This window comes from Monodelphis domestica, chromosome 6, assembly GCF_027887165.1.
Source record: "Monodelphis domestica isolate mMonDom1 chromosome 6, mMonDom1.pri, whole genome shotgun sequence".
Lineage (NCBI taxonomy): Eukaryota > Metazoa > Chordata > Mammalia > Didelphimorphia > Didelphidae > Monodelphis > Monodelphis domestica.
In genome coordinates this window covers 50,173,460-50,199,352 of record NC_077232.1, presented here as the reverse complement: position 1 = coordinate 50,199,352, position 25,893 = coordinate 50,173,460, and the positions used below count along the sequence as shown (strand labels likewise).

The 25,893-nt window shown below is 36.4% G+C and overlaps 1 protein-coding gene and 1 long non-coding RNA gene across 5 annotated transcripts in view; one reads left to right on the top strand and one right to left on the bottom strand.

Moving 5' to 3' along the window:
• Positions 1–16,754, top strand: part of BBOX1 (gamma-butyrobetaine hydroxylase 1) — a 115,296-nt gene extending 98,542 nt beyond the window's left edge. For all 4 annotated transcript variants that reach the window (XM_056801999.1, XM_056802000.1, XM_007497191.2 and 1 more), the window contains 3 exons: positions 6,644–6,840; positions 14,107–14,273; positions 16,173–16,754. In XM_056801999.1, the coding sequence (XP_056657977.1) occupies positions 6,644–6,840; positions 14,107–14,273; positions 16,173–16,333 (525 nt within the window). In that variant the 3' untranslated portion in view covers positions 16,334–16,754. The remainder of the gene's footprint in view (positions 1–6,643; positions 6,841–14,106; positions 14,274–16,172) is intronic.
• The window catches only part of LOC103099035 (uncharacterized), a 113,408-nt gene that overhangs the window by 42,558 nt on the left and 44,957 nt on the right, over positions 1–25,893 (bottom strand). The window lies entirely within an intron of this gene.

The following is a 25,893-nucleotide window of genomic DNA, read 5'->3' as shown; positions in this document are numbered from 1 at the left end:
AGGGATCACAGAACAAATTAAGAGCTAGAAGGGCTCATAAGAGTCCGTGAATCCATCCCCCCACACCCCTATTTTACTGTCATCAAGCTATGTAAACACAGAGTCATAGAATTATTAAGTACTTGAAAGTGGAATTTGAATAAAGCTATTTCTAATTCAGGCACTTCCTAGCTGTATGGCCCTGGGCAAGTCACTGAACCTTGACTGCCCAACCCTGGCTGCTTTTCTGCCTAAGAATTGATACTAAGACAAATGGTAAAAGTTTAAAAAAAAATAAAAAATAGTAAGTGATGCAGAAGGGATATCCACATGCATTAGCATAGTTGAGTTCCTTCCCAGGAGTTCACTCCATGATGAAATCACGGATCTAATTAAAACCAAAAACCAACCTCCCGTGTCTAAATTGCACAAGACATGGCTTCTACCCTTCATGTAAGTCATGATATGTAAGAGAGCACTATCAATACAATAAGTAAAAAGACTGGTGCAGTCAGGATGTGCTAATAGATTTCAGAGATGAGACAATATTCTTGTATTTATTGGGATGGGGCGAGTTTAAAGAAGATGGCACTAGACATGGGTCTTTGAAAGAGTTAGACAAGCAAAGATGGAGTATGGACACTCTCCATTTGCCACTTAACATATCTAATTCCCTCCATAATTTAGTAAACAGTCTCATGAGTTAATGCGGCCAAAACATATTTTATCTCTGTGTTGTTTGTTGTTGTACATTTGCTTCAGCCATATATTTGACTAAAAGGAATACACTCCAGATTTCATGTACTGTCCATTTTTAATAGTTTATTTTTAAAAAAACACTTTTGTGCATTCTTTTAACATATTGTTTAAAAGTTTGCTCCATTGATCCATTTCCTAGAAAATGTATGTAAAAGGATGTACTTTAGCACTTCTCTTCCTATGGTAATAAATTATTTGTTGAGCTATTTATTAAATGAAATTCTATTAAAAAAACAGGGTCCCTTCATGACCCTATTGGGGATTTTCTTGGCAAAGATTCTGGAGTAGTTTGCTATTTTCTTTTCCAGATCATTTTCTAGATGAGGAAACTGAGGTGTCTCAGATTTTCCTTCCTCCAGACCTGTGCTCTGTCCACCAAACCATCCAGCTTAGACATTTATATATCACTTGGGGAGCACTCTCTAGGCTTACTTGGGTTTGTCCTCATCCCCACACCCAGAGTTGCATCTTCTCTACCTTGGCAAGTCCTGTTGAAGCCCACGTCCCATTGGCACAGCCTTTGAGAATCCCAGGATCCCCTCCATGGCACAGTAAGACACTAAAGGGGAATTTTTGTGGAAGACACGCCATCATTATTACAAATAATACTGGCAGTCTAATATCTGACTTCACATGTTTTAAATTACCATGTTGATTTAAAAATACCACATGTGTTCTTTGAACTAAACGATGACAGAAAAGTGACCCTCCAGAGGCACCTTTTGGGGGTGGGGGGAGAGAAGGAGACACACATTGTGATTTGTTCTAAATATGGTCTAAGTTTGGACTCTAGTAACCTCCTAAAGTCCAGGGGTTAAATGCCAGACTGATCAGCTCAGCCCTTTCTCTGCCAAAAGCCCAGTTGAGAAAGAGGGGAAACTCCTTTGTAGAGGATGACACCCTAAAACCACTTGATTTTTTAAAGTTTCTGCTGCCTTTCAGAAAGTTACATACTGTCTCTGGGACCTAATGTAAGCTTACACACAAAACGGATTAAATGACTCCATGCATTTCCTGATGTCTACTCATGATGCCTCCCATTTGGACAATGCTTTATATACATTTTGTTTTAAAACGCTTTCACATGCCTCTTATTGGAGTTTCCCAAAAACTCTTTGAAGGAGACAGAATCAGAAAGCCACAGACTATTACAAAGAAAAGGGATCTTAAGGATCATCTGGTCAATTTTTGAATTTACTTTAAATGTACATAAAAGTAAATTTAAAATTGACTTATGTGTATTTGTGTGCTTTTTTCATCCAACAGACTGGGAACTCCTTGACATCTTTATTTCTGTACTCCCTACTATGTTGATCAACATAGAGTAGGTACTTAGTGTATTCTTTCTTAAAAAAAAAAAAAAGCTTTTACCTTCTATCTTAGAACCTATAAAGTAGAAGAGCAGTAAAGGCTAAGCAACTGAAATTAAGTGACTTGCCCAGTGTCACACAACTAGGGGATATATGAAGCCAGACTTGAACCCCAAACCTTTCATCTCCAGTCCTGGCTCTCTATCCCCTGAGTCACCAAAATGATCCCTCAAATCCTTGAATTCTCCTATTTAACCTACTCTGATTCAGACCTAGCACTAGGCTCTTCAGGAGACAAAAAGTTTGGATAAACTGTAGTCTCTGACCTCATAGAGCTCACACTTTTTATAGTCCTACCCACTTTACACTGAGAAAACTGACATTGTACAAATTTTATTAGATCTACCCCTAGTTGTACAAATAATCACTTCTCTGAGCTCAGGTAAGACCAGAACTCTTTCTGCTCAGTCTTCTGAGTTTTGGTTCACAAGTCATACTTTTTACAATATAATTGTCTGTGAAGTCATTTAGATTCATAATCTTTTTTCACAGTAGTTCACATTTCCACATCCATGGCCTGGTGTCTCATACCATGTAGTGGCTCAACAAATACTTGTTTCTACATGAACAAAGCTAGGCAATACCCAAATATTCTTTTTCTCTTGGATAATATAACATACCGAAGAGGTGAAGAATAATTGCCCAAGTGTTCTTCTTCTCTTGGATAATATAATATATCAAAGAGGAAAAACTAATAAACAGGATTCCCTCTTGCTCAGATTCCAGACAAAATGATAAATGGAGAATATAAAATTACACAAGAGAGGATCGATACCCAAGGAGATTTTTGGTAGAAATTGTTTCTTGAAATTTTTAGCTCTAATGGAAGAGTGGTTTGCAATGGTCATAGTTCAAAGTTTCCATGAGAAAAAAAAATGCTTATCCATTGCATAAAATTAGTTTAATCCAAATGGTTGAAATTTTAATGTAACAAGCAGGTCAAATAGTTGAAGGTTTGGGTTGTTTTGTTTTGTTTTTTACTTCTTCCTAAATGGGTACCAAGTGGTCCAGATGACAAGTTAGTTACCTGTTAAGAAATCATTTTGATCAAAATCACTAACATAGAACAGGAAGAGTGGGTTCACCCCGTTAATTCAAACCACATGTGGCTTAGCTCATTGTCTTTATCTGCGCCAAAAATCACATGCTGCTGCAAAGTAACATAAAAAGACTTTTCAGCTCAGAGCCACTTGCATGGAATAAAATTTGGTTTTATATATGTCAGACACATATTAACCATTTGGATTAGCACAAGTGTTAAGTTGTCTGGCTCCTACATTTAAATTCTTTCACAAAATTGTATTAAAAATGTAGATGGCAAAGATGTCCTTGGTTCTTACCATATGTAAAATAAATCAACTGGATATTTAAAGTCTTGAAATCTGAAATTCTCTTATGTTAAAATCTAAAATGTGATTTTGAGAACATTTTTCTATTTCCCTGCAGAGTACCTTTATGCCATATTGTCATGAGGAAGTTTGGTTGATTCAAGTTAACTTTTCCTTTAAATTTTTTTTTTAATCAAGCCATGTGTCCCTGGGCAGGTCACTTAACCCCCAACTGCCTAACCCTTACTGTTCTTCTGCCTTGGAACCGATACTTTATATTGATTCTAAGATAGAAAGTAAAGGTTTTTTTTTTTCTAATCATGTCACCCAATTCTCCATCATTCTGAAGAAGCTAGTTTGGTTTTCTTTTATTTTTATCCTGAATGTAAACATTAAACAAAAGGAGAATTTCCATATACAAAGTAGATCAGAAAAAAGATTATATATGAAAATGCAAATCAATTATGTAGTCTTGGCTTTACTTTTGGCATATATAAAAAATTCAATATGCAGTTTTCAAAGTTGTCCTGTTTGTCTGTGATTCCTTCTGGCCTTCCTTATGTTTTCATCTCATTTTGGAAGGGAAGGAAGAAAAAAGAATCCTTTCTCTAGCCTCCCTCTCCTTTACGCCTATACTCCACTGGAAAAAAAAAAGAAAGAGAAAATCCTTGTACCTAATGTTCACAGTCAATTAAACAAATTCCCACATTTGACCATGTTCAAAAATGGGTCTAATTCTGAGTCTTGTATCCATCACCTCTCTCAGAAGGTAAGTAAATGCTTCATCCTCAAGCTCCTTGAGAGCAGGGGCTGTATTTTTTTTCCTTTATGCTTAATATTGTATCTAAAATAAAATTAGGTGTTAAATAAATATTGAATGATCAACTGACTGGAATTATGATTGGTCATTGTATTGATTGAAATTCTTAAGTCTTGCAAAGTTGTCTTTCCAACATTGTAAAAATTGTTCTCATTCTGTTCACTTCAACTCTACGTCAGTTTATGCAAATCTCTCCAGGTTTCTCTAAAACCATCCCTCTCAACATTACCTCAAGTAAAATAATACTCCATTGTATTTATGTGCCATGATTTATTCCGCTGTCACTCAAAGGATGAGTACTTTCTTCCTTCTTTGCCATTATGAAACAAACAAGCAAAAACACTACAAATATTTTGGTAGACAGTCGTCTTTCTCTTCTTTCTTTATGTCTTGAGGCTCTAAAGTTTAGATCTGGTGTTGGTTTAGATTTGATTCATATAAATTTTCTTTTGATCCTTGTCACAATTCTCTGAGATTAACTACTGTTATTACTAACCCCATTTTAAGAATGAGGAAACTGGATTTCAGAGAAATGAATGAATTATCCAATATCACATAGCTAGTCAGTGTGATGTGGGAGAGGAGGACATATTACCCAGTGTTCTTCCCATGTTAACACAGCTGACACTAAGAAAAAAAGAATAAGAACAAAAAAATTAAGAAAAAAGTAAATAATACAACTGGCTCTCCATTTATTCAGAAAGTCAAATAGAGGAGCCTTCCATAAGTTAATGATGTTCCTTTCTCCCAAGCTTTGCACACTGTATGAGACTCCACCCCCCACCTTATCTTCAGGTCAGAGAGGGAGTCAGGGGATTATTATATTTGGTCTGTTGATGGAGGGAGGTGGGGAAACCAAGCAAACTAATTTTAAAATTCCTTTTCACTGGACCAGCTACTTCTAATATCTGAATTTGGTCATGTTTGGCTCTCCCATTCAAGGACCCTTCAGCCAGACATTGGCGTTTGTTTTTATTTTACTTTGGCATGTACAGTTTTCACAGCTGAATGATGTTAAATGGCTTCTTCCTGCTGAAAATAATTCTCTATATTTAGTTTTATAAAAATATCTTAGTAATAATAAAAATAAGTCATATAGCCAACTAAATGAAAAGGACTCCTCCCAAGAAAATATGGAAAAACTAGTAGATTTCTTAGTTTTCCTAAGAATTCAATCTAAAGTTCTCATCCCTAATATACTTTAGAATGAAGTTGATAAATATTTTATCTCTCTTCCATTTCTTTAGCATAGTTGACTGAGGCCATGATCACCATAACAATGAGACCACCATAAAAATGTCTTCAGTGATCTTCCTTCTTTAAGTCTCTCTCTACTCCAATCCTTCCCAGTGTAGTGCTCTTTCTACAATAATACATTTATCATATCATTCCCCTACAGAAAGAGAACCTTCTGTAGCTCCCAATTGCCTATCAAAGTCCAAATTTCTTGGTCTGACATTTGACATCCTCTTTAAACTGGCTTCATTCTGCCTCTTTTATTTAGTCTCCTCCATCTCTGCCACAGCCAATATGGTTTGCTCACCATCCCTAAAACATATCTTGAAATTTTCTCCTTTTTCTTTTGGAATGAATAGATGGAAAAGCATTTAATTTTTTACTATGTGCCAAGCACTAGAGATACCTGTAAGAAAATAGCAGCCCATTCCCTCAAGGAGCTTACATTCTAATAGAGTCAACATATATCGAGTCTATCATAGCTAGAGAGATTTGGATTTTAGAAAGTACCAGATGAGTGGCTCCATAGGATAGTAGGTGGGCACACACTGTTTCCAGGAAGAATGGCAGTATTAATATGATTATGGTTCCCAAACTTTTGACCATATGATTCTCCAACCCCAATCTTCTGCAGCCCCTGCCAAACCTTTTCCATTATCAAATACTACCCACCTATAGATACCCTATTTTCCTATACAACTATCTCTGTGAGCCCCAGGCTGAAGTGATTTCCTTCACCCAACTGAGAACACATGGATTGCATTGTGCATTATTCAATTAGTCCTATACAACTCACCTTTTAACATTTCTTCAGCATTATCTTGAATTGTCATTAAAATCTTCTACCATTATTTAACCCACCCGTTAGTCAAAAAACCTGTATATGCACTTATTAGCTGCCAGGTACTGTGTTAAGTGTTGAGAATATTTTATGTTTAGAGTGTAAGCCTTAAAAGGCGGTGATGGATCAAGTCTCATACTCCTTTGTGTGACATCTTGAACATAAAAAGTTTGCAATAAATGTTTGATTTCATTTTTTCTTGCAGATTTTGAAACTGCCCTGATCAGGATGCTGAAAAGTTGTTCTTAATCAAGCAATACTTTTTTTTAATTGAGTGTCTTCTGAAACCTATTTCTCCACTTGATTATAGGTCCAATTTCTTCATTGCATAAAGCAAACAGCCACTGGTGGGGAAAGTGAAATTGTAGATGGATTTAATGTATGCCGACAACTCAAGGAACAAAATTCTAAGGCATTTCAGATCCTCTCCTCAACCTTTGTGGATTTTACAGATATTGGAGTTGACTTTTGTGACTTCTCAGTACAATCCAAGCACAAAATCATAGAGTAAGTCATTTTCTTTTAAAATCACATGGGTTATCAAATAAACAGAAATATGGGACTTTTAGGATGGCGTCACTGAGAACAGATCACTGTCAAACTAACCTTATTTCATTTTGCAATTGTTGCATTGATCTAGGAAGTACTATAGGCATGTAGTACTATATTTCATCAAAGCATCCTTATAAGTTTCTCATAGAACAAGAAGGAACCTACTTCAAGATATAGAGTATCCTTATGGAGAAGAATAAAATGTGGAGCATGCAATAGTAACTAGATGGATTTGTAATCACAACTTCTGCCTCAGTTTCTTCATCTATAAAACATAAAAATAGCTTATACCTTCTATAGATTTTATGAGATAATGAGATAATATTTACAAAGCATTTTTAAAACCTTAACATGCTCTATAGATACTAGATACTATTAGCTAATTGATAATGAACAGAGTGGCATTAAAGTCAATATCATCCTGAACAAAATCTCCAGTGATATGTCACAGTGCTCTATTCTCTCAACGTCTTTAGCAATGATGTGAAGATGAAAAAGGTACTTTTAACTTTTTTATCAAATGACACAAAGCTGAGAGGGTTACCAATTATATTGGATGAGAAAATCACCACTTGTAAAGATTTCAACAACTTGGAACAAATATATAATGATATTTGTTATTCAATTAATATGAATAAATGTAAATATATGTATCTTGGATAAAAAATAAATTCCTTAACTCAAGAATGAGGAAAGAACGTGGCTTAATGGCTCCTTGTGTGACAGACACAAGAGATTTCTATGTACAACAAGCTTAATGTGTCAATATGATGTAGGCTCTGATAAATCTAATGTAATCAATATCAGTCTCCCCAAAAAAAAGAAATATAATGATCAGATCATGGGTAACAATTGTCTATTTTGCCCTAGACTGGTTAGACCACATTTGGAATGTTATGTTCTTTTCTTGAGGACCATCTTGACCAATAAGCACATATCCAGAGGAGAAAAATCAAAATTAGGAGGGGACCAAGAGAGAGAAGACAGTGGAGGAACTGGAGGAGCTCTCTCCTTAGCGTAATAGTACATCCCTTGCCCTTTTCTTTAAGACTCTGATCCTGCAAATAATAACACTTGTCCTCAAACTTCTGCCAGTCTGACACAGGAAATCAAAAAATGATGTCTGACCATAAGCCATATTTTCCCAATTGTAAATCACTAAGACTCCTTGCTCTGTCAGTGCAGTAAATTGACAAAAGTCATAAAAAAAAATCCTAAAAGTCATTCATATAGTCTTAGCCAAATTACTTGGCTTCTTAGAAACTCAATTGATCATAGCAACAACAATTATAATACTATAGCCACAAGTTTGATCCTCCGTAAAAGGAAACCACTTGAGTTCATTCTCTGTCATCTCTTGGATCAAATATGAAATCCTGGATCGCAATCCAAGCCTTTGGTAACCTATCCCCTTCTACCTTTCCAGTCTTCTTACACCAGACATTCCTCCTCCATGATATGATGTAACAACACCAGCCTTCTTGCCGCTTTTCACTGGATGTCTCTCACGCTTGTTATATACATAGTTGTCTTGTTAAACTGGGAGACCCTTAAGAGCAAGGACGGTCTTCTGTCATTCTTTGGATCCCTAATGCTAACTCAGTTCCTGACACATAGTAGGCACATAATAAATGTTTGTGATGACTGAATAGGGGTGAGACCCGTCCAGACCTGCACTTTAAGGTCTGAGAATGACAAGTCTAGGCATAAGGCGATGGGAGCTGCCACCAAGAAGATGGCTCTGTTGGAAGAGAGAGAAGGAGGCGTATAGCAGACCCAGAGTCACATCAGCAGAGCAAGTACGATCTAGGTTGGGAGAGGGAATGTCTTTATGAAAGGTCCCTGTGTTCCAACGAAATCTCAAGTCTGGACACCCAAAAGAAAAACAATAATTATAGAAATAGTTAATATTATTGAATACGTCAAAGTTTGCAACAACAGTAAACAAGTTACATATATTATCTCAGATGAGATAATTGGATTGGGTAAGCTCTCAGATTCCATCCAGCTGTAGAATCCCATGACTCTAATAGAAAGAATCATTAAGCAGGCAGGGAGCATTCATTCGAGGCATATTGATGGGCATTAAGGATACAAATGCAAAAGTGATACAGTCCTTGCCCATAAGGAACTTCCATTGTATCAGTGAATGCAGGATACTGACAAAATAAATACACAGTGATTTGTATGAGATAACCATGGGACATGCAGGTAAAGATCTCCATCAGGTAGGGGGCAGCTGGGTGGCTCAGAAGAGTAAGAGTCAGGCCCAGAGACAGGAGGTCCTGGGTTCAAATCTGGGTTCAAACACTTCTCAGCTGTGTGACCCTGGGCAAGTCACTTAACCCCCATTGTCCAGTCCTTAAAATTCTTCTGCCTTAGAACCAATACCCAGTACTGATTCTGATCAGTATTGATTCGATTCTACGATGGAAGGTTTAAAAAAAAAAAAGATCTCCAGGCAGCTGGCAAAGGGAACCTGGAGCTCAGGTGAAAAACAAGAACTGGATGTGTACTCTCAAGAGCCCTCTGCCTAGAGATGATAATCAAATTCTGAAGGCTAATGAGATCACCCAGAGTACAGAGAAAGAAGAGGAGGCTTAGAACAAAATATTAGATTAAAAGGTAAGGAACCAGAGATGAGGAGGTAGCTCAGTAGATAGAGAGCCAGACCTGGATATTGGAGGTCCTGGGTTCAAATCTGGCCTCAGACACATCCTACCTGTGTGACCCTGGGCAAGTCACTTAACCCACACACCCCCACCATTGCCCAAGCCTTTATTGCTCTTCTGCCTTGGAACCTATATTTCATATTGGTTCTAAGACAGAAGATAAGGCATTTTTTTTAAAATAGGAAATCTGTATTCTCATTCTGCATCTAACTTGATGACCTTGACATGATGTAGTAGTAGATAGGACATTGGAAATAGACTCAGGAAGTTGCTGTTGTTCAATTGTTTCAGTCATGTCAGACTCGTCACATCCCCACTTGGGATTTTGCCATTTCCTTCTCCAGCTCACTTTACAGATGAGGAAACTGAGGCAAACAGGACTAAATAACTTCCCAAGGGTCACACCTCTAATAAGTGTCTGAAGCCGAATTTGCAGATAAGTCTTCCTAACTCCAAACTAAGCTCTAGCTACTGCTCCACCCAGCTAGAATCAGGGACACCTGAGTTGAAATCCTCCCTCAGACACTAGCTAAATGACCCAATGTGATTCATTTACCTCTGTGGTCCTTATTTTCCTCATCTATAAAATGAGAGTTAAGCCTCTATGGTCTCTAAGCACAAAATCTGTGACTCTCTGATGACCCTATGATTTTATTTCTGGATCTCAAATCTTTTTTGCAGAGCTCATTTTCTTGGGATTATCTATTACTCCTAAAAATAAAATATAATTTTTTAATTTGTTATTTTAGCTCCTGGACTTCTGGTTAATTAATTTACATAATATATGATACAATAATTAAATAAGTAATAATGTATCTATGTTCATTCATAAGTCCATCTCCATATTCCAAAATCCATATCCATAAAATTATAGGATTGAATTTGGTGATCTGTAAGGTCATATGTAAGCTCCCAGATTCTATAATTCTAGAGAGCTGTGAGGTACAGGCACCAACAGATAAGCTCAAATCAGTGATGATGTGATTTTTGTAATACGAAAAATGACATTTTTCTTTACAATATGAGTAACAAAGTAAACTAGTCTAAAAAAATAAATCAACATTTGGAAGAATTTCATTCTAATGAAAACGGTGAGTTCAAGTCCTCTAGGTTATATCTATAGTATGTTATAGATCAAGTACAGGAAAAACAACTTTCAATGGGCTAGCAATGCCAGTATTCAAATCATAACTCATAGTGGTCAATTGCAATAGATCCAAGTTTTTAAGAAGTTTGTGGATCCTGGATGTTGATACTAAAGACCCTTTGAAGAACTGTATATTTGAGAACTTTCAGTGTTTTTCACTTTTGTTTTCAGCATCCAATAGTCAGAAAGAGGCATGTTTAATCTGAAGAAAAGTCTTTGGGGTGGACAGGATAGCTGCCTTCAAATTTCTTAAAAGCTGTTGTGTGTAGGATAAAGATTTGGGGCAAAATGGTTTATTGGAATTGATGTCTGGTGTTGGCAGATCAATGAGTCCAAGACATGAGTTACAATAAAATCCAGCTATAGTTTATTATTTAGCTTGGCAAATTGCTTTGCTCAAAAACCTGGGATCCTGGCCCTTCCAATAACCAGTCTTTAAAGGGATGGAGAAAGGGGTTAAGGAACAAGGAGAAAAGTGCATCAATCTCTGCCTGCCTCCTGGCTCTCCGTTTTATAGGCATCCTCTACTCCCCCTCTTCATCCTTCTTTTTCCTGCCCCAGAAAGTCTGAATCCATTTGTTTCTTCTGTTCCAACAGAATTAAAGCCGTCTGTCTTGAGGTTTTAGAACACACTTTGAAATGCTGGGTAGAAACTGAGCTTGAATCTACAGTTTAGAGCCAGTATCTACCCAATAAGGAAGCCCAGGAAACACCATCCAGACAATGAAAATGAAAGCAAACAGTACAGAGACAGAAAAGAGATCAAGAAAGAGTCTAGAAAAGAAGACAGTCGTAATATAGTGGAAAAACCATTGGCTCTGGAGGGAGAGGACTTGGATTAAGACCCCACATCTGATGCATACTTACTATATGACCTTGGGCAAATCATTTTATTTCTCTGGGTCTTAATTACTTTATTTTCTAACACCTTATCTTCTGTCTTAGAATCAATAGTGTATATTGGTTCCAAGGCAGTAAGGTTCCAATAGTGTGTATTGGTTCCAAGCAGTAAGGACTAGGCAATGGGGGTTAAGTGACTTGAACAGGGTCATGTAGCTATTATGGGTATTAATTTCCATAAATCAGGAGACTTTGGTAGACCAGATAGTTTCTGAGGTCCCCCACATCTCTACCTCAATGACCCTATAGAAGAAGCAAAGTAGTTGTCTTATTGCAAAATGGAAGAAGGATTCCATTTGTTCTACCTTATCTAGAGCAAGGACTTGGGAGTGTTTTGTGTCAGAGAATTCTTTCATGGAGATGAAACTCCTGGCTTACTCAGAATAACACTTTAAAAGCAAAAAAAAAAAAAATAGAATTACAAAGGAAACTCAATTATATTGAAAAAATTATAAAAAAGAATTATAAAATTATTTTTTAATATTTTAAATTTTTTAAAAAATATATAAAATTATAATATTAAAAAAGAATTATAAAAAGCAGTGAGGTGACTCAGTAGACTGAGAATCAGGCTCAGAGAAGGGAGATCCTGGGTTCAAATCTGGCCTCTGACACTTCTTAACTATGAGACCCTGGACAAGACTCTTAATCCCCCTTGCCTAGCTCTTACCATTCTTCTGCCTTGTATTGGAACCAATAAACCATATTGATTCTAAGACAAAAGGTAAAGATTGTTTTCTTTAAATTATAATTTTTTTTAACTTTAAAAACCACAGATTAAGATTTCATGGTCTAGAGGGCAGACCAAAGAATGGAAGGAGTAAGATTTGAGCTCAGGATAAGGAATAATAATAGCTATCCAAAAAAATGAAGGGGCTACTTCAGTTGCTGAAAACATTCAGACAGAAGCTTGACTTCTCTTAAAAAGCATCTTTATCCTCTCCACAAAAAAGAGAAGAGATTAAAATATACAAGTTTTTAACCAGCAAGCTTGATTTTGACATCTGGAAAAATTCTAAAATACATGATTAAGGAGATGATCTCTGAGCAGTTGAGAGGAAAAACATAGATCATTAAAATCCAACATGGCTCCTTCAAATGTCAGACTACTCTCATTTCCTTTTCCAACAGGGTAACTTGACTAGTTGGTCAGGAGTATGCTGTAGGTTTACTTGACCTTTATTTTATCAGAGTATTTCACAAAAGACTCTCATGCTATGATTGTGGATAAGATGGAAAGAGATGAGCAAGGTTAGAGATCATTGAAGTCGATTTGGAATTAATTGAATGACAAAGAGTAATCATGAAATATCCCATGTTAATGGAGAGAGTGACCACCAGGGAAGCACCCCATTGGTCTGCCCTTAGCCGTATGCAGTTAAACATTCTTATAATTGATATAGTTGAAGGTAGAGATGTTATGCTTCACAAGTAATGATAAGTTTATAAAGGAACCATTAACATAAAAAATGACAGAATCCAGATCCAAAAAAATCTTGGTGGACTAAAAAGTTACGCTGAGTTTTGACTCACAAGAAATTGAATAGAGAAAAATATTAAGTTCCAAAACAAAACAAAATTTTTAAAAACTTCACACAAAATCTGAAAAAAAATCTGGGGGTCTTCATGGACTTCAAGATCCATCATGTTATGTGAAAGAATTAAAAATTATATATTATACATATGGTTTATTGCAATTGATGTCTGGTGTTGGCAGATCAATGAGTCCAAGATATGTATCACAATAGAATCCAAATAGTTTATTACCTTGCTTGTCAAATTCCTTCACTTAAAAACTTGGGTTTCTAATAACCAGTCTTTAAAGGGTTGGAGAAAGGGGTTAAGGGGTAGGGAGTTAACTTGAATAGTAAGTATGTGGGGGTACGGCGGAGGGGGGTGACTTGCTCTATTTGAATCTGTAGAGGGACAATGGGTTAAAGTGTCAGGAAGTAGACAAAATGGGATGATATTAATGAAGTATTTATATAACTAAAAGATTGTGAGCTATCTTTTGCCATTCTTTGTATATCCAGTGTTTAATAACATGCCTGGCAGAGTTGGTGTTTAATAAATGCTTATTGACAAACTAACTACAAAAATGCTAGTTGTTATTGTTATTTTCTATTTAGGTCTGATATTAGGAAAACCTTGCTAGCAATGGGGTCACCCAAATTAGAAGGGATCTCCTTAGGAGGCAGTGGGATTCCCTCTCACTGGATGTCTTCAAATAGAGAATGGAGGAATGTTTTTTGAGACTGTTGTAGAAAGAACTTTTCTCCAGGCACAGATTGGACTAAATGACTTCTGTGTTTCCTTCTTGCATTCAAATTCCCTGACTTTACGACTGCATGTTTACAAAATGGTAGAAGGGATTCATTTTCTAGCTATCAGTTGAACTAGATGACCAGTGAAGCCCTGTACAACCCTGAAGACTGTTTCTTAGAAAAGCACATAACCATGGCCTGGGTTATTGATAACACCTTTAAAATATTTTTTTTACAGAATAGACAATAAAGGTCAAGTGATTCGCATCAACTTCAATAACTCAACCAGAGATACAATATTTGACATCCCTGTAGAAAAAGTACAGCCATTCTATGCTGCTTTAAAGGAGTTTGTTAATCTGATGAACCATAGAGAAAACAAATTTATCTTCAAGATGCATCCAGGTCAGTATGAGAGCTTTTGTTAATGCAGAAAATGATAGTATTTTTGTATTGATTAATTAGCCAAAGTAGAATATAGAGCAAGGGTTTTCAAACAAAAAAGACCACAAACTTTAAAAAAAGTTTTTAAATATTTTTTAATTTTAAATTAAAATTTTAAATTAAAAATATTTTGATGGGTAACATGCATGATAAGATATGTATGACCCAGATTGAGTCACTTGGAGGGGGAAGGGAAGAAGAGAGGGAGAAAATATGGATCACATAACTTTGGAAAACTTATGTGGAAATGTTATTAAAATTTAAAAAATTAAATATATTTTGATTCCTACATTTCACTATCATTGATTTTTTTTGTAATCCTATACATCTTATTTGATCACTTTAGGACATGATTCTGAGAAAGGAGTCATAAATTTCACCAAACTGTCAGAGTTCCAGGATATAAGATGTTTTAAGGATCCCTGATTTTAGAGTTTAAACTTGTTATAACCAAGTTATTGGAAAATTGTATTCCTATGAGATAGTATTATATACCTAACAGTCATTTAACAGGAAATGAGGCTTATCATTAATTCTTAAACCTTAAAAACTAGTCACCATTCATCTCATTTAAACATAAATCGAGCAAGGAATTATTATTTACGCCAGCCATTCTTTGTGCCTATCCTGATTGTCTGGACTTAATCATCACCTTCCTCCACCTCTGCTCCTCAGAATATGACACTTGAAGGCAAAGAGTCTTTTTTGGCTTGTATCTGTATTCCTGATTCTTACACAGTGCCTGGCACAAAGTAAGAACTTAAGAAACTATTTATTGATGGATGGAGGGCTTTTCCATTAAGTTTACAAAAATTTTAATTAATAAAGAGAAGAAACATTTTTATTTTTTCCAAAGTATCTGAGTAAATGATCCTTGCAACTAATCCCTAGCTTTGTTGTTGATGCCTGGTCTTTTTTCAATTGTGCCCAACTCCTCGTGACCCCATGTGGGGTTTTCTTGGCAAAGATACTGGAGTAGTTTACCATTTCCTTCTCCAGCTCATTTATTTAATAGATGAGGAAACTGAAGAAAGCAGGGTAAAGTGACTGGTCCAGGGTCATAAAACTGGAGTTGGATTCTAATTCAACGAGATGAGTCTTCCTGACTACAAGTCTGCCACTCTGTCCACTGTGCCATCTAGCTGCCACCCCTAGCTTTACAACATATTAAAGTATAAAGAATTCTAAAATGGGCTCAGAAAACCTGGGTTCACATTTAATTTCTGCCATTATTTACTGTACGGTGATGGATAGTAGGAAAAAAATACTGATTTGGAATGAAGAAACCTGGATTTGGATCAATTGATCATTAATTATTTATTAAGACACTATGCTAGATGCCAAGAATACAAAGACAAAAGAAAACAATCCTTGCCCTCAAGAAACTTATATGCTGTCACCCCAGCTCTCTCTATGTGTTATATATGTGACTTTTCGGCAAGTCAGTTTCTCATTAAAGACGCTCAATTTCCTTATTTATGAGTTTCAACAAGGGTGGCCTCGTGGAAGTCAAAGGTCCTTCCAACTCTATGATTCTGTGAATCTTGATGGAAAATTGGTTTCCAGGTTCTGAACTTCCTTCCTTTCTAATATGGAGGAATTTTTTCTCATCACTGTAGTCTCCTGGTTAATGTTTCACTGCGAAAAAATAGCTTTTTGTCATACTCTAGAAATACCAGAACCTTCAAATAGGCTACCAGCTTTCATTTCAGCATCGTAAGTCCTAAAGCACCCTCTACCCTAGTTTGACTCAGCTGAAGAAAAAAAAGTATGCCAGTTGTGACACCAATTCTCTGGGTATTTGCATTTTCCAAGTTATTAAACATATGATTCATTATATTTCAAAATGGTCGGTTCTAGGTGACGTGATTACATTTGATAACTGGCGCTTACTTCACGGCCGGAGGAGTTATGAAGCAGGAACAGAAATATCTCGCCATCTTGAAGGTGGTTATGCTGACTGGGACGTGGTTATGTCCAGGCTTCGTATCTTAAAGAAGGCTGTCAAAAATGGAAATTGAATTTTCTAGCTGTACTTTTGACAGTGCAACTAAAGATGGTTTTTTTTGGTAAACTACAGCAAGATACTTAATCTCTGCTTAGCACAATCAGTAGTATTATGTATATCTTAGACGTTAATTTCTTTAGCATTGTAACTAGAATCACGAGATTACTTTTTTCTTTGTTTCTCTATTGGACCCAGAAAAGAGATGAAGAAATATATCTTTCTCCTTTCCTTGTAAAGGCAGGGGCCAGGGGTGCAGAATGTCATATATGCCATAAGGCAAGGTTGAAGTATCAATTATTTTTCAATAGTTTTGCTAGATTATTATCTTTTGCATAAGGGAAATTTCATTAGATTGGGAGTAGGTAAGAGAGAGAGAGATCTAGAAATTACTATGATATAAAATAAAAATTATTAATAAAACTTTTTAAATGTTATGACAATGTCTAAGATTTTGTGGCTTTCTTTTCAACTCTGTTCTCTGTGGGCAATTTTCTCCTTGAGAGTTAGTTTGATAAGTGACCTGTATGCCCACAAAATAAATTGATTAATTGCTATATTCCAGTGTCCTTTAGATACTGTAACAAAAATGAGATCCTGGGTATAGAAATAGCAATCTCTGAAAATAAGAATGCATATCTTTGTACACTAGTGGGTTATATTTAAGAAAAACAAAATATTCTTTTTATAAAAAATAATCTTATAGGAACTACAAGATCATTTTTTCAGAAGCAAAGAAATCTAAACAATTATAAGGATATTCATTGTGTATGATTGAACTGTGTCAATGTAATAAAATATAGGATACAACCCAAATGAAGCAGTCAATAAAACACTTATTTAGCTTTCCTTGTGCCAGATCCTGTGCTTAGTTCTGAGCATGCAAAAATTAAATAGTCCTTGCTCTCAGGGAGCTTATAGTCTATCAGGAGAATATGTACCCGGGTAAATATAAATTCAGAACATAAACTTGTAACATAATATACATGCCTCAGTTTCCTCATTTGTAAAAGGAGATGGAGAAGGAAATGATGAATAGTTTCTGGTATTTTTGCCAAGAAAACCTCAGATGGGATCATGACAAAACAGACACAACTGAACAACTAAAAAGATTATTTCTCCCACTGGCTCAATTGCTAGTCACAGAATGTTAATGTATTGTGATTCAGTAAACAAAGTCTGACAGCTTATGATCCTTCTATGAGATAGACACTCTCTAAATTTAGAAGGGAACAAACAACTTAAGTTCAACAAATTAGCCGCATCTTTGGAGATTTTACCTATCTAATTTCTAGATGAATTTCAGGTGTTTAGAAGGCGAGAATTTAAAGCCAATACCTTGAAGTAAAGAAGGAAGCAGACCATTGAGAGGGAATCACTCTCTGGACAGAAAAGGGGTGTTTTATCTCCTCCTTCTCCCAAACTCTGACCCTTGACCATGTTTCTTTGAGGTAGAGCTTCTAATTCTAGGAGACATTGCATCCAGCAGGGAGCAGAGACACCCTATAGGCATAGATGGATACAGAGAGGCAGACACTTGAAGGAGGAAACAAGGAGTAGGACTTGGCAACAGCAAAGAGACCCAGCTAAAGAGAAGAGGAGAAATTGGGAACTCAGCTGAGCAACCCATGCAGGAAGCACTAGGATAAGGAACATGGATGATGATCCAAATGGAAGGCAAAAGTGACATCAGACAGGTAGGAGGAGAACCAAGAGAGAGCAGTGATGGGGAGGAAGCAGACTCTCTCAAATGCTAGCATACCTGAAACAAAGCCCCAGTCACTCCATACCAACTGTAGACAAGCCCAGAATAGTAGACTTGTAGATATGACCCATAACATAAAGGAACTAGGCTTTGTGACTCATTTATGGGATTATTCCTTTTTTTTTTCAAATACCCAAGAGGCAGTTTGGTTCATTAGACATAGCACTGGCCTTATAATCAGAAGACCAAAGTTTGATTCCCAGATCTGCCACCTGAATGACCTTGGGCAAGTCATTTGCCCACTCTCTTGTAAGACCTCTCTCTGGTGCTTAGTTTCTTCAGAGGTAAAATGAAGCATTCAGACTAGATGATTGCTAAGGATTCTTCCAACACCCAGTCTGTATGTTACTATAAAATGGCTTGTATTTTTTTTAATCCATCAAGTTCACAAAAGTTTTCACTGGGCTGTTGTGATGACTTCATCCTCTTCCATTCCACCTTGGCACCTTTTATTCATCTTGCTCTTGGTCCATCAGCCTATGTCTTAAGGAGATGCTGTTCTCTGCCACTATCCTTCCATTTTTATAGCATTTTTTTTTAAATCTGCAGTGGAACTGGGGGCGGTAAGACTGAATAAAACCTCTACAATTTCTAAAGTGTTAGAGATGACATGACATATTATGGGCTACAGCAACTGTTACACTCTGCGGATGATTAGGTTTCCTGGATTCAATACTCCACAGATTTGACTTCCCTCCAAACTCATAATGGATTTGATGTTACTTGGATTAGAACCCAGGTCTGAATTGTCAAAAATGAGGCTGGCTGCCTGTTCTAGTTGTCTGATTTGCTCTTGAAAAGTGCTTTTGTTTCAACTGTACTGAACGCCATCTTTAGTTCATCTGAACAACTGAACAACCACAGACTGCAAAGATTAAGCCCCAAATTTCGCTTCAACCCTTTCAGTGGCAAATAGTATCTCCCTAGATGAGAGAAAAGAAGTTTGGGTGGTGGGAATCTGGACAAAATCTGGAGTAATGCCCCAGAATACAAAAAGCTGTTCTCCTTTATGGGAAATGCAAAGGAACAAGTCAAAATCTTCAGCTATCAAAATCTTCAAACAATCATCTAAGAGGATTTTCCAATTGAATTATAATCAATCGACTCTCTCTCTACAACACGCTCTCTCAAGGCTGTCTTTAATTCTAGTGTCATAGTTCAAATCTAAGCCCTAAGAAAATTTCAAAAATTATATTGCTCTCTGTTGCTGTCCACTGGGAACCTTCAATATGGTGCATGGGATGTGACATCATGAACTAAACTACCTGTGTACCATAGACCTCGCAATTTTCTGACATTAAAAAATGCAGCTTTTAAAAGTCACATTCACAAGTGGCCTGTGTTTTGGACCTCTAGATTACTTCCTACCTTGCCTCCCTGCATAATGACCCTGGTTCTTTGTTTGACCTTGTTTTGAGCAGCAATCCCCTTTAAGTTCGAGTTTTCTTTCTATAGGCACAGCCAAGTTCTCTATTTAGTTCAAAGTTGCTTTTAATTGGGGCATTTCTCCAGAGTATATTGGATACAATATCCCCTTTGCCCAATCATCCTACTTCAGAATCCACATTCTTCCCAATGCAAGGCATATTAGAGACAAATGGATCTGGAGCCAAAGGATATGGGTTCAGGTTCTGCTCCTAATAATCACTGCATGAGTAGCCTTGCATCAGTCAGTTAACATCTCTATACCTTAGTTTCTCCATCTGTACAATGAGGTGGTTGGATCAGATTATCTCTAAGGTCCATTTAAGCTCTTGAGTTTTCATTCCATCTCATCTATGTCTTCTTGCTCCTTGGTACAGATCTAATCATAAATTCTTGCTCCTAGACAAAGTTTTTTTTTTCTAATTTCATGAAGAGTTTATCCTCTCCTCCACTTTATCTAACTTCCTAAATCTGTTAGCCATCACTCAAAATATACCTGACTCTTTTCTTGTATACAATGTTTGATATTTTAAATTATTCACAATCTAGTTCTATCTTGTCTTTCCAAGATGATTACACATGACAACCCCTCATCCATCCTAAGCCCACATCTATTTACTGTACCTCACATAAAACATTCCATCATCTGCCCCTATGTAGTAGCAAGGGACCATGCCGTGGAGCATGAATGGGGATGAACTTCATAAGGTGAGCCCCGTGTCCTAATTTGGCAAAAGTTTAGAGCACGTTTGGTCACCTGAGAGTGTCAGGGCACAACACCATCCCCCTGTGTGGTTCATGAGATTGTCTCCACTACAGTGTTTCTGTACAAGATGCCACTCATATCTGGCACACTTTTACCCTTCACTTATAGAATCCCAGCCTCTCATCAAAACACAACTCAAAGGTGACTTTCTACAGGAAGACTCCCCTGGTTCATCCCCCCAGTTATTTCTACTTTTATCTCTCTCTCTAAAAATTATTTTGTATTTACATGTATTTTGTATGTATTTGTGCATGTATGTTGTTTTCCCTTGTAAATGTAAACTTCTTGAGGGTAGGGTCTGTTTCACTTTTCCCCCCTTTATCCCCAGCAGCTAGTAAAATGCCCGGCACCTAGAAATTACATGATAAATTCTTACAAAATTAGGTAAACTGTCTGTGTGTGTATACTGCACATCAGTGGGTTTGTTGGGTTTTTCTTGTTTCATTTTTTATTTCAAGATGCTGGCTTTGTCCAAGCTCTAGGATCCTGGCAGATATATATTCCATCCACCCATTCTGGTGTGCATAGCATGAGGCTTGCTGTCACTTACACCACCAGCTAATAAATGTGATGACAATCTACTTCATTAATGCTTTTTATTCAATTGTCAAATCACTGGAGGGTGATGAATCTGAAAGAAATAAACCAGCATGCTGAGAATTGACAATTATTCAGTCTTGAACCCTTCACCTGGGATGATTTTAACCTGATCACCTTTTTGATTTCTCAGGCCAGTGAGTTGTGTCATATTTTTTATTATATGTATATGCATGCATATGTGAATTCCTGACATTGAAGTTATTTAGTTGGAGGCCTGAAAGCTTTTTAAATATCTTCAGGAATATTGTAGAGAGGAAACTTCTTCAGATAAGGGTAGACTAGAGGGTATCTCAGATCCCCCACATTGCTAAGATTCCATGAAATGCCTTGTGAGAGAATGGAAGGGTAGAAACAGCAAGTGGCAGAGGGAATTGAGTGATCCATACTGATGCCATCTTGTGCCTCAATTCTAGAGCTAGCTAAGTTGCCTTTCTATTCAATTATGGGACTAGAACAATTTCTCCCTTGTGATAAAACTGTATTCAATGATGGGAATTGTGAGAAAACTTCATTGCATTGTTCAAACATAGACCTACATGGCTGGGAAGCCAGACCACCTCAACTTGCTGCTTAGAGACCCTTAACTAAGACTTAGGTTGTGCTGACCAGAGACCTGGTCAGATCCAACACTTGATGCAAGGGGTTTTCTCATAATTTTACATCTCAAGTATCCATCTGTCTTATCTGAAAACTAATAAATTAATTATTGTTTCCAGGTTCCTTTGATTGTTTACATATATTTGGGAGCAGTAAAATACCTCCTTTTCTCATTTCAGGAAACTGTAATCATTTGCCTCCTCCCCAACTCAGAAAGTCCTTAATTTTTCATCCTGATGTGTTATGCAATTTGCATGTAATTGGCTAATAAATCAATATTTTGGGGAGAGCAAACATTTGTTTCATCAGTCATTGTATTATTTACCTGCAGCACTTGGAGTATGAATGGCTGAGAGAATGCTGATGGAAAAGGTTATAGCCAAAGATTCAAGTCTTGATTCCAGTATTTCTTGGAAAGCTGAACTTTGATCAGTCATAGATCCCACAGTCGACAATTGGAAAAAACAATGGACATCATCTAGTCTAACCTATACCTGATCCAAGACTCCCATTCCCTAAACAATTAAATCAAGGCTTTGCTTGAAGACCTTTAGCAAAACTGAGGCTTTGCTTGAAGACCTTTAGCAAAGGGAAGGAGTCCACTCTTTCTGGAGAGCTCTCATTGTTAAAGTTTCTCCTTCCTATGGGATGAAAAAAATCTCTGATTTGTGGATCTTCTCTGACAATCCATATCCTGTTCCCTGTGTTCTAGACATATATAATACTAGCATTTCCCCCTGTCCTTTTCTGGAAGCTTCCAAACCAAGGTAGGCATGCCCATGCCTCACCCCTGCATATCTAGGACCTTGCCAGTCACTTTCCAGAATCTCCCTAGAAAGAATTTTTAGGAGAAATGCCCACTCAGGAATCAGAAGTGAATAATCAATCAGGACCCTGAGTTTGCCAAATTTGAGAGCAGCTTCTTGCAGAGATAAGGTTCACACACACACACACACACACACACACACACACACACACACACACCTATCCATACATCCACATTTTTCTTCTCTTGCATGGCCAGATCATCCCACCCAAGACTCCAACAATTTCCCAGGCTGTATCCCGGATTGTCCCAATCCCATTCATTCACTGATTTTTTAAAAGGAAGTTAATAAACGATTATTGCCTCATGCATTATTAGCCATGGACTGAGGCATTTATCTTTTCATTGACCTATGCTAAGCCTTATTTTCTTCTACTCTAAAACAGGGTGATAGCATAGTGTGTGAATCAAACAATTCACAAGCATTAAAGCACCATATACTGTACCTTTGAGCTATGTTGCTGAATATTTGTGGAAAGTCAGATGCCAACTCTATTTCTTCTGTTTCCTCTAAGATAGCAATAGTAATAATAATACCACTAGCAGCAATATTAGTAGAAGCTATACTAATGTGTAAGTACTACAAAAGTAGTAGTAACACTACTAAGTAGTAATAAGAAATACTAATAAGTAGTAAATAATAATTTGTAACTACTATGTGAAGTAGTAGTAATACTAATAAGTAGTAAATAATTTGTATGTACTATGTAAGTAGTAATGCTAATAAATAGCAATAATACTAATAAGTAAGTAGTAGTAATACTAATTTGTAAGTACTGTGCTAGTAATATTAATAAGCAGCAATAAATAATACTAAGGAGTAATAATGTTAGTATTACTATTTATATAGTACTTAGAAATGATTACTTATTAGTATTATCACTACTTAGTATTATACTTAGTATAAGTGTTAGTACTTGGGATTATAAGTAGTCATAAATAATACCAATACAATTTTGAATGGGATTTCTCTTTCTAGTTCTTGCTGCTGAGCTGTGTTGGAATTATATAGAAATGCTGATGACTTATGTAGGTTTATTTTGTATCCTGCAACTTTGCTAAAGTTGTTGATTATTTCGATTAGCTTTGTGGTTGAATCTCTAGGATTCTTTAAGTAGACCATGATGTCATCTGCAAAGAGCAATAATTTGGTCTCCTCCTTGCCTATTTTAATGCCTTCAATTTCTTTTTCTTCTCTAATTGCTACTGCTAGTGTTTCTAATACAATGTACAAATATTAATTTGTATGTACTATATAAGTAGTATCATTAATAAGTAGTAACAAATAATACTAATAAGTTAGTAGTAATACTAATAAGTAAGAAATAATTTGTATTATAGAAGTAGCAATACTAAAAATGAGTAATAAATAATACTAATAAGTAAGTAGTAGTAATACTAATTTTTAAGTAGTATCACTAGTAAGTAGTAACAAATAATACTAATAAGGTGGTAGTAATATGTGAATGGTAAAACTATAAATGCCAAAACTGTAAAGGTTTTGACCAAAACTGTAAAGAATAATTTTTAGTGTTTTGACTTAAAATCTAAAATAAGTGGTCGCCATGGAAAATTCCCAAATATGAAAATACTCAAGTTAGCTGGGATTTTATGGAGATTTTAATTAATAAAGAAATAAGGAATTAAGGGAAGGAGAGAGAGAGAGAATTAACTTAAATTGCTCTGGCTCACACTGAACCAAGCAGTAGAAAAAGGCCTAACCCAAAATAGCCTAGGTCTGAGCCTAAGGGAAAGCGAGTCAGTCTTTATCACTCACCACAAGATCATCTCCAAGCAAGCTCCAGTCCTCCACTGGATCTCCTGAACTGAGTTCAGAATCCAACTCCGCTCCAAACTGACTTCCAATCTCAACTGAATTGCTTCAACCGACTTTTTACCCCTTCCTTTAAAGAAAATTTTATCTTATGTCACCTCCCCTAAGTTTTCATGTCCACCAATCACAGTAGATGCTTTTTTCCAGGACTGCCCATTCTTATTTTTCACCTTCTTTGGTTTTCACCTTCTTTGGTTAGATTAAATCTTCTGAGTACTTCACACCTCTTTGTTAAGCTTGCCTTTTGTAAGTTACTTGACCTTTTTAGGTACTAATTTAACCTTTACAGGTACTTAGCACCTTTTTGTATTAGATCTAAAAATAGACCACCTAGCTTAAGGTTGTGAGTTGGGGGCTTTCATTGTTCAATCAGGAGTTTGTAACTTTATCTTCCCCTAAGGCACTGTCTGAGTAGGGTGGAGTAATTTTAAAAGTTCCCAATACATTCCTGATCAAGTATCTCCATTGTTAAAAATGGGGAATAGCGAATATAGATGCAAAAATCTTAAATAGGATACTACCAAAAAGACTCCAGCAAGTGATCAGAAAAGTCATACACCATGATCAAGTAGGATTTATACCAGGGATGCAGGGCTGGTTCAATATTAGGAAAACTATCCACATAATTGACCACATCAATAAGCAAACCAACAAGAACCACATGATTATCTCAATAGATGCAGAAAAAGCCTTTGATAAAATACAACACCCATTCCTACTAAAAACACTAGAAAGCATAGGAATAGAAGGGCCGTTCCTAAAAATAATAAACAGTATTCATATAAAACCATCAAGTAATATCATCTGCAATGGGGATAAACTAAATCCATTCCCATTAAGATCAGGAGTGAAACAAGGATGCCCATTATCACCTCTATTATTTGACATTGTATTAGAAACACTAGCAGTAGCAATTAGAGAAGAAAAAGAAATTGAAGGCATTAAAATAGGCAAGGAGGAGACCAAATTATCGCTCTTTGCAGATGACATCATGGTCTACTTAAAGAATCCTAGAGATTCAACCACAAAGCTAATCGAAATAATCAACAACTTTAGCAAAGTTGCAGAATACAAAATAAACCTACATAAGTCATCAGCATTTCTATATAATTCCAACACAGCTCAGCAGCAAGAACTAGAAAGAGAAATCCCATTCAAAATTACCTTAGACAAAATAAAATACTTAGGAATCTATCTCCTGAGACAAACACAGGAACTATATGAACACAACTACAAAACACTTTCCACACAACTAAAACTAGACTTGAACAATTGGAAGAACATTAACTGCTTATGGGTAGGATGAGCCAATATAATAAAAATGACCATCCTGCCCAAACTCATCTATCTATTTAGTGCCATACTCATGGAACTTCCAAAAAATTTTTTTACTGATTTAGAAAAAACTATAACAAAGTTCATTTGGAAGAACAAAAGATCAAGGATATCCAGGGAAATAATGAAAAAAAAGGAAAAAAAAGGAAGGGGGCCTTGCAGTCCCAGATCTCAGACTATATTATAAAGCAGTGGTCACCAAAACAATCTGGTACTGGCTAAGAGACAGAAAGGAGGATCAGTGGAATAGACTGGAGGCAAGAGACCTCAGCAAGACAGTATATGACAAACTCAAAGATCCCAGCTTTTGGGACAAAAATCCATTATTTCATAAAAACTGCTGGGAAAATTGGAGGACAGTGTGGGAAAGATTAGGTTTAGATCAACACCTCACACCCTACACCAAGATAAATTCAAAATGGGTGAAT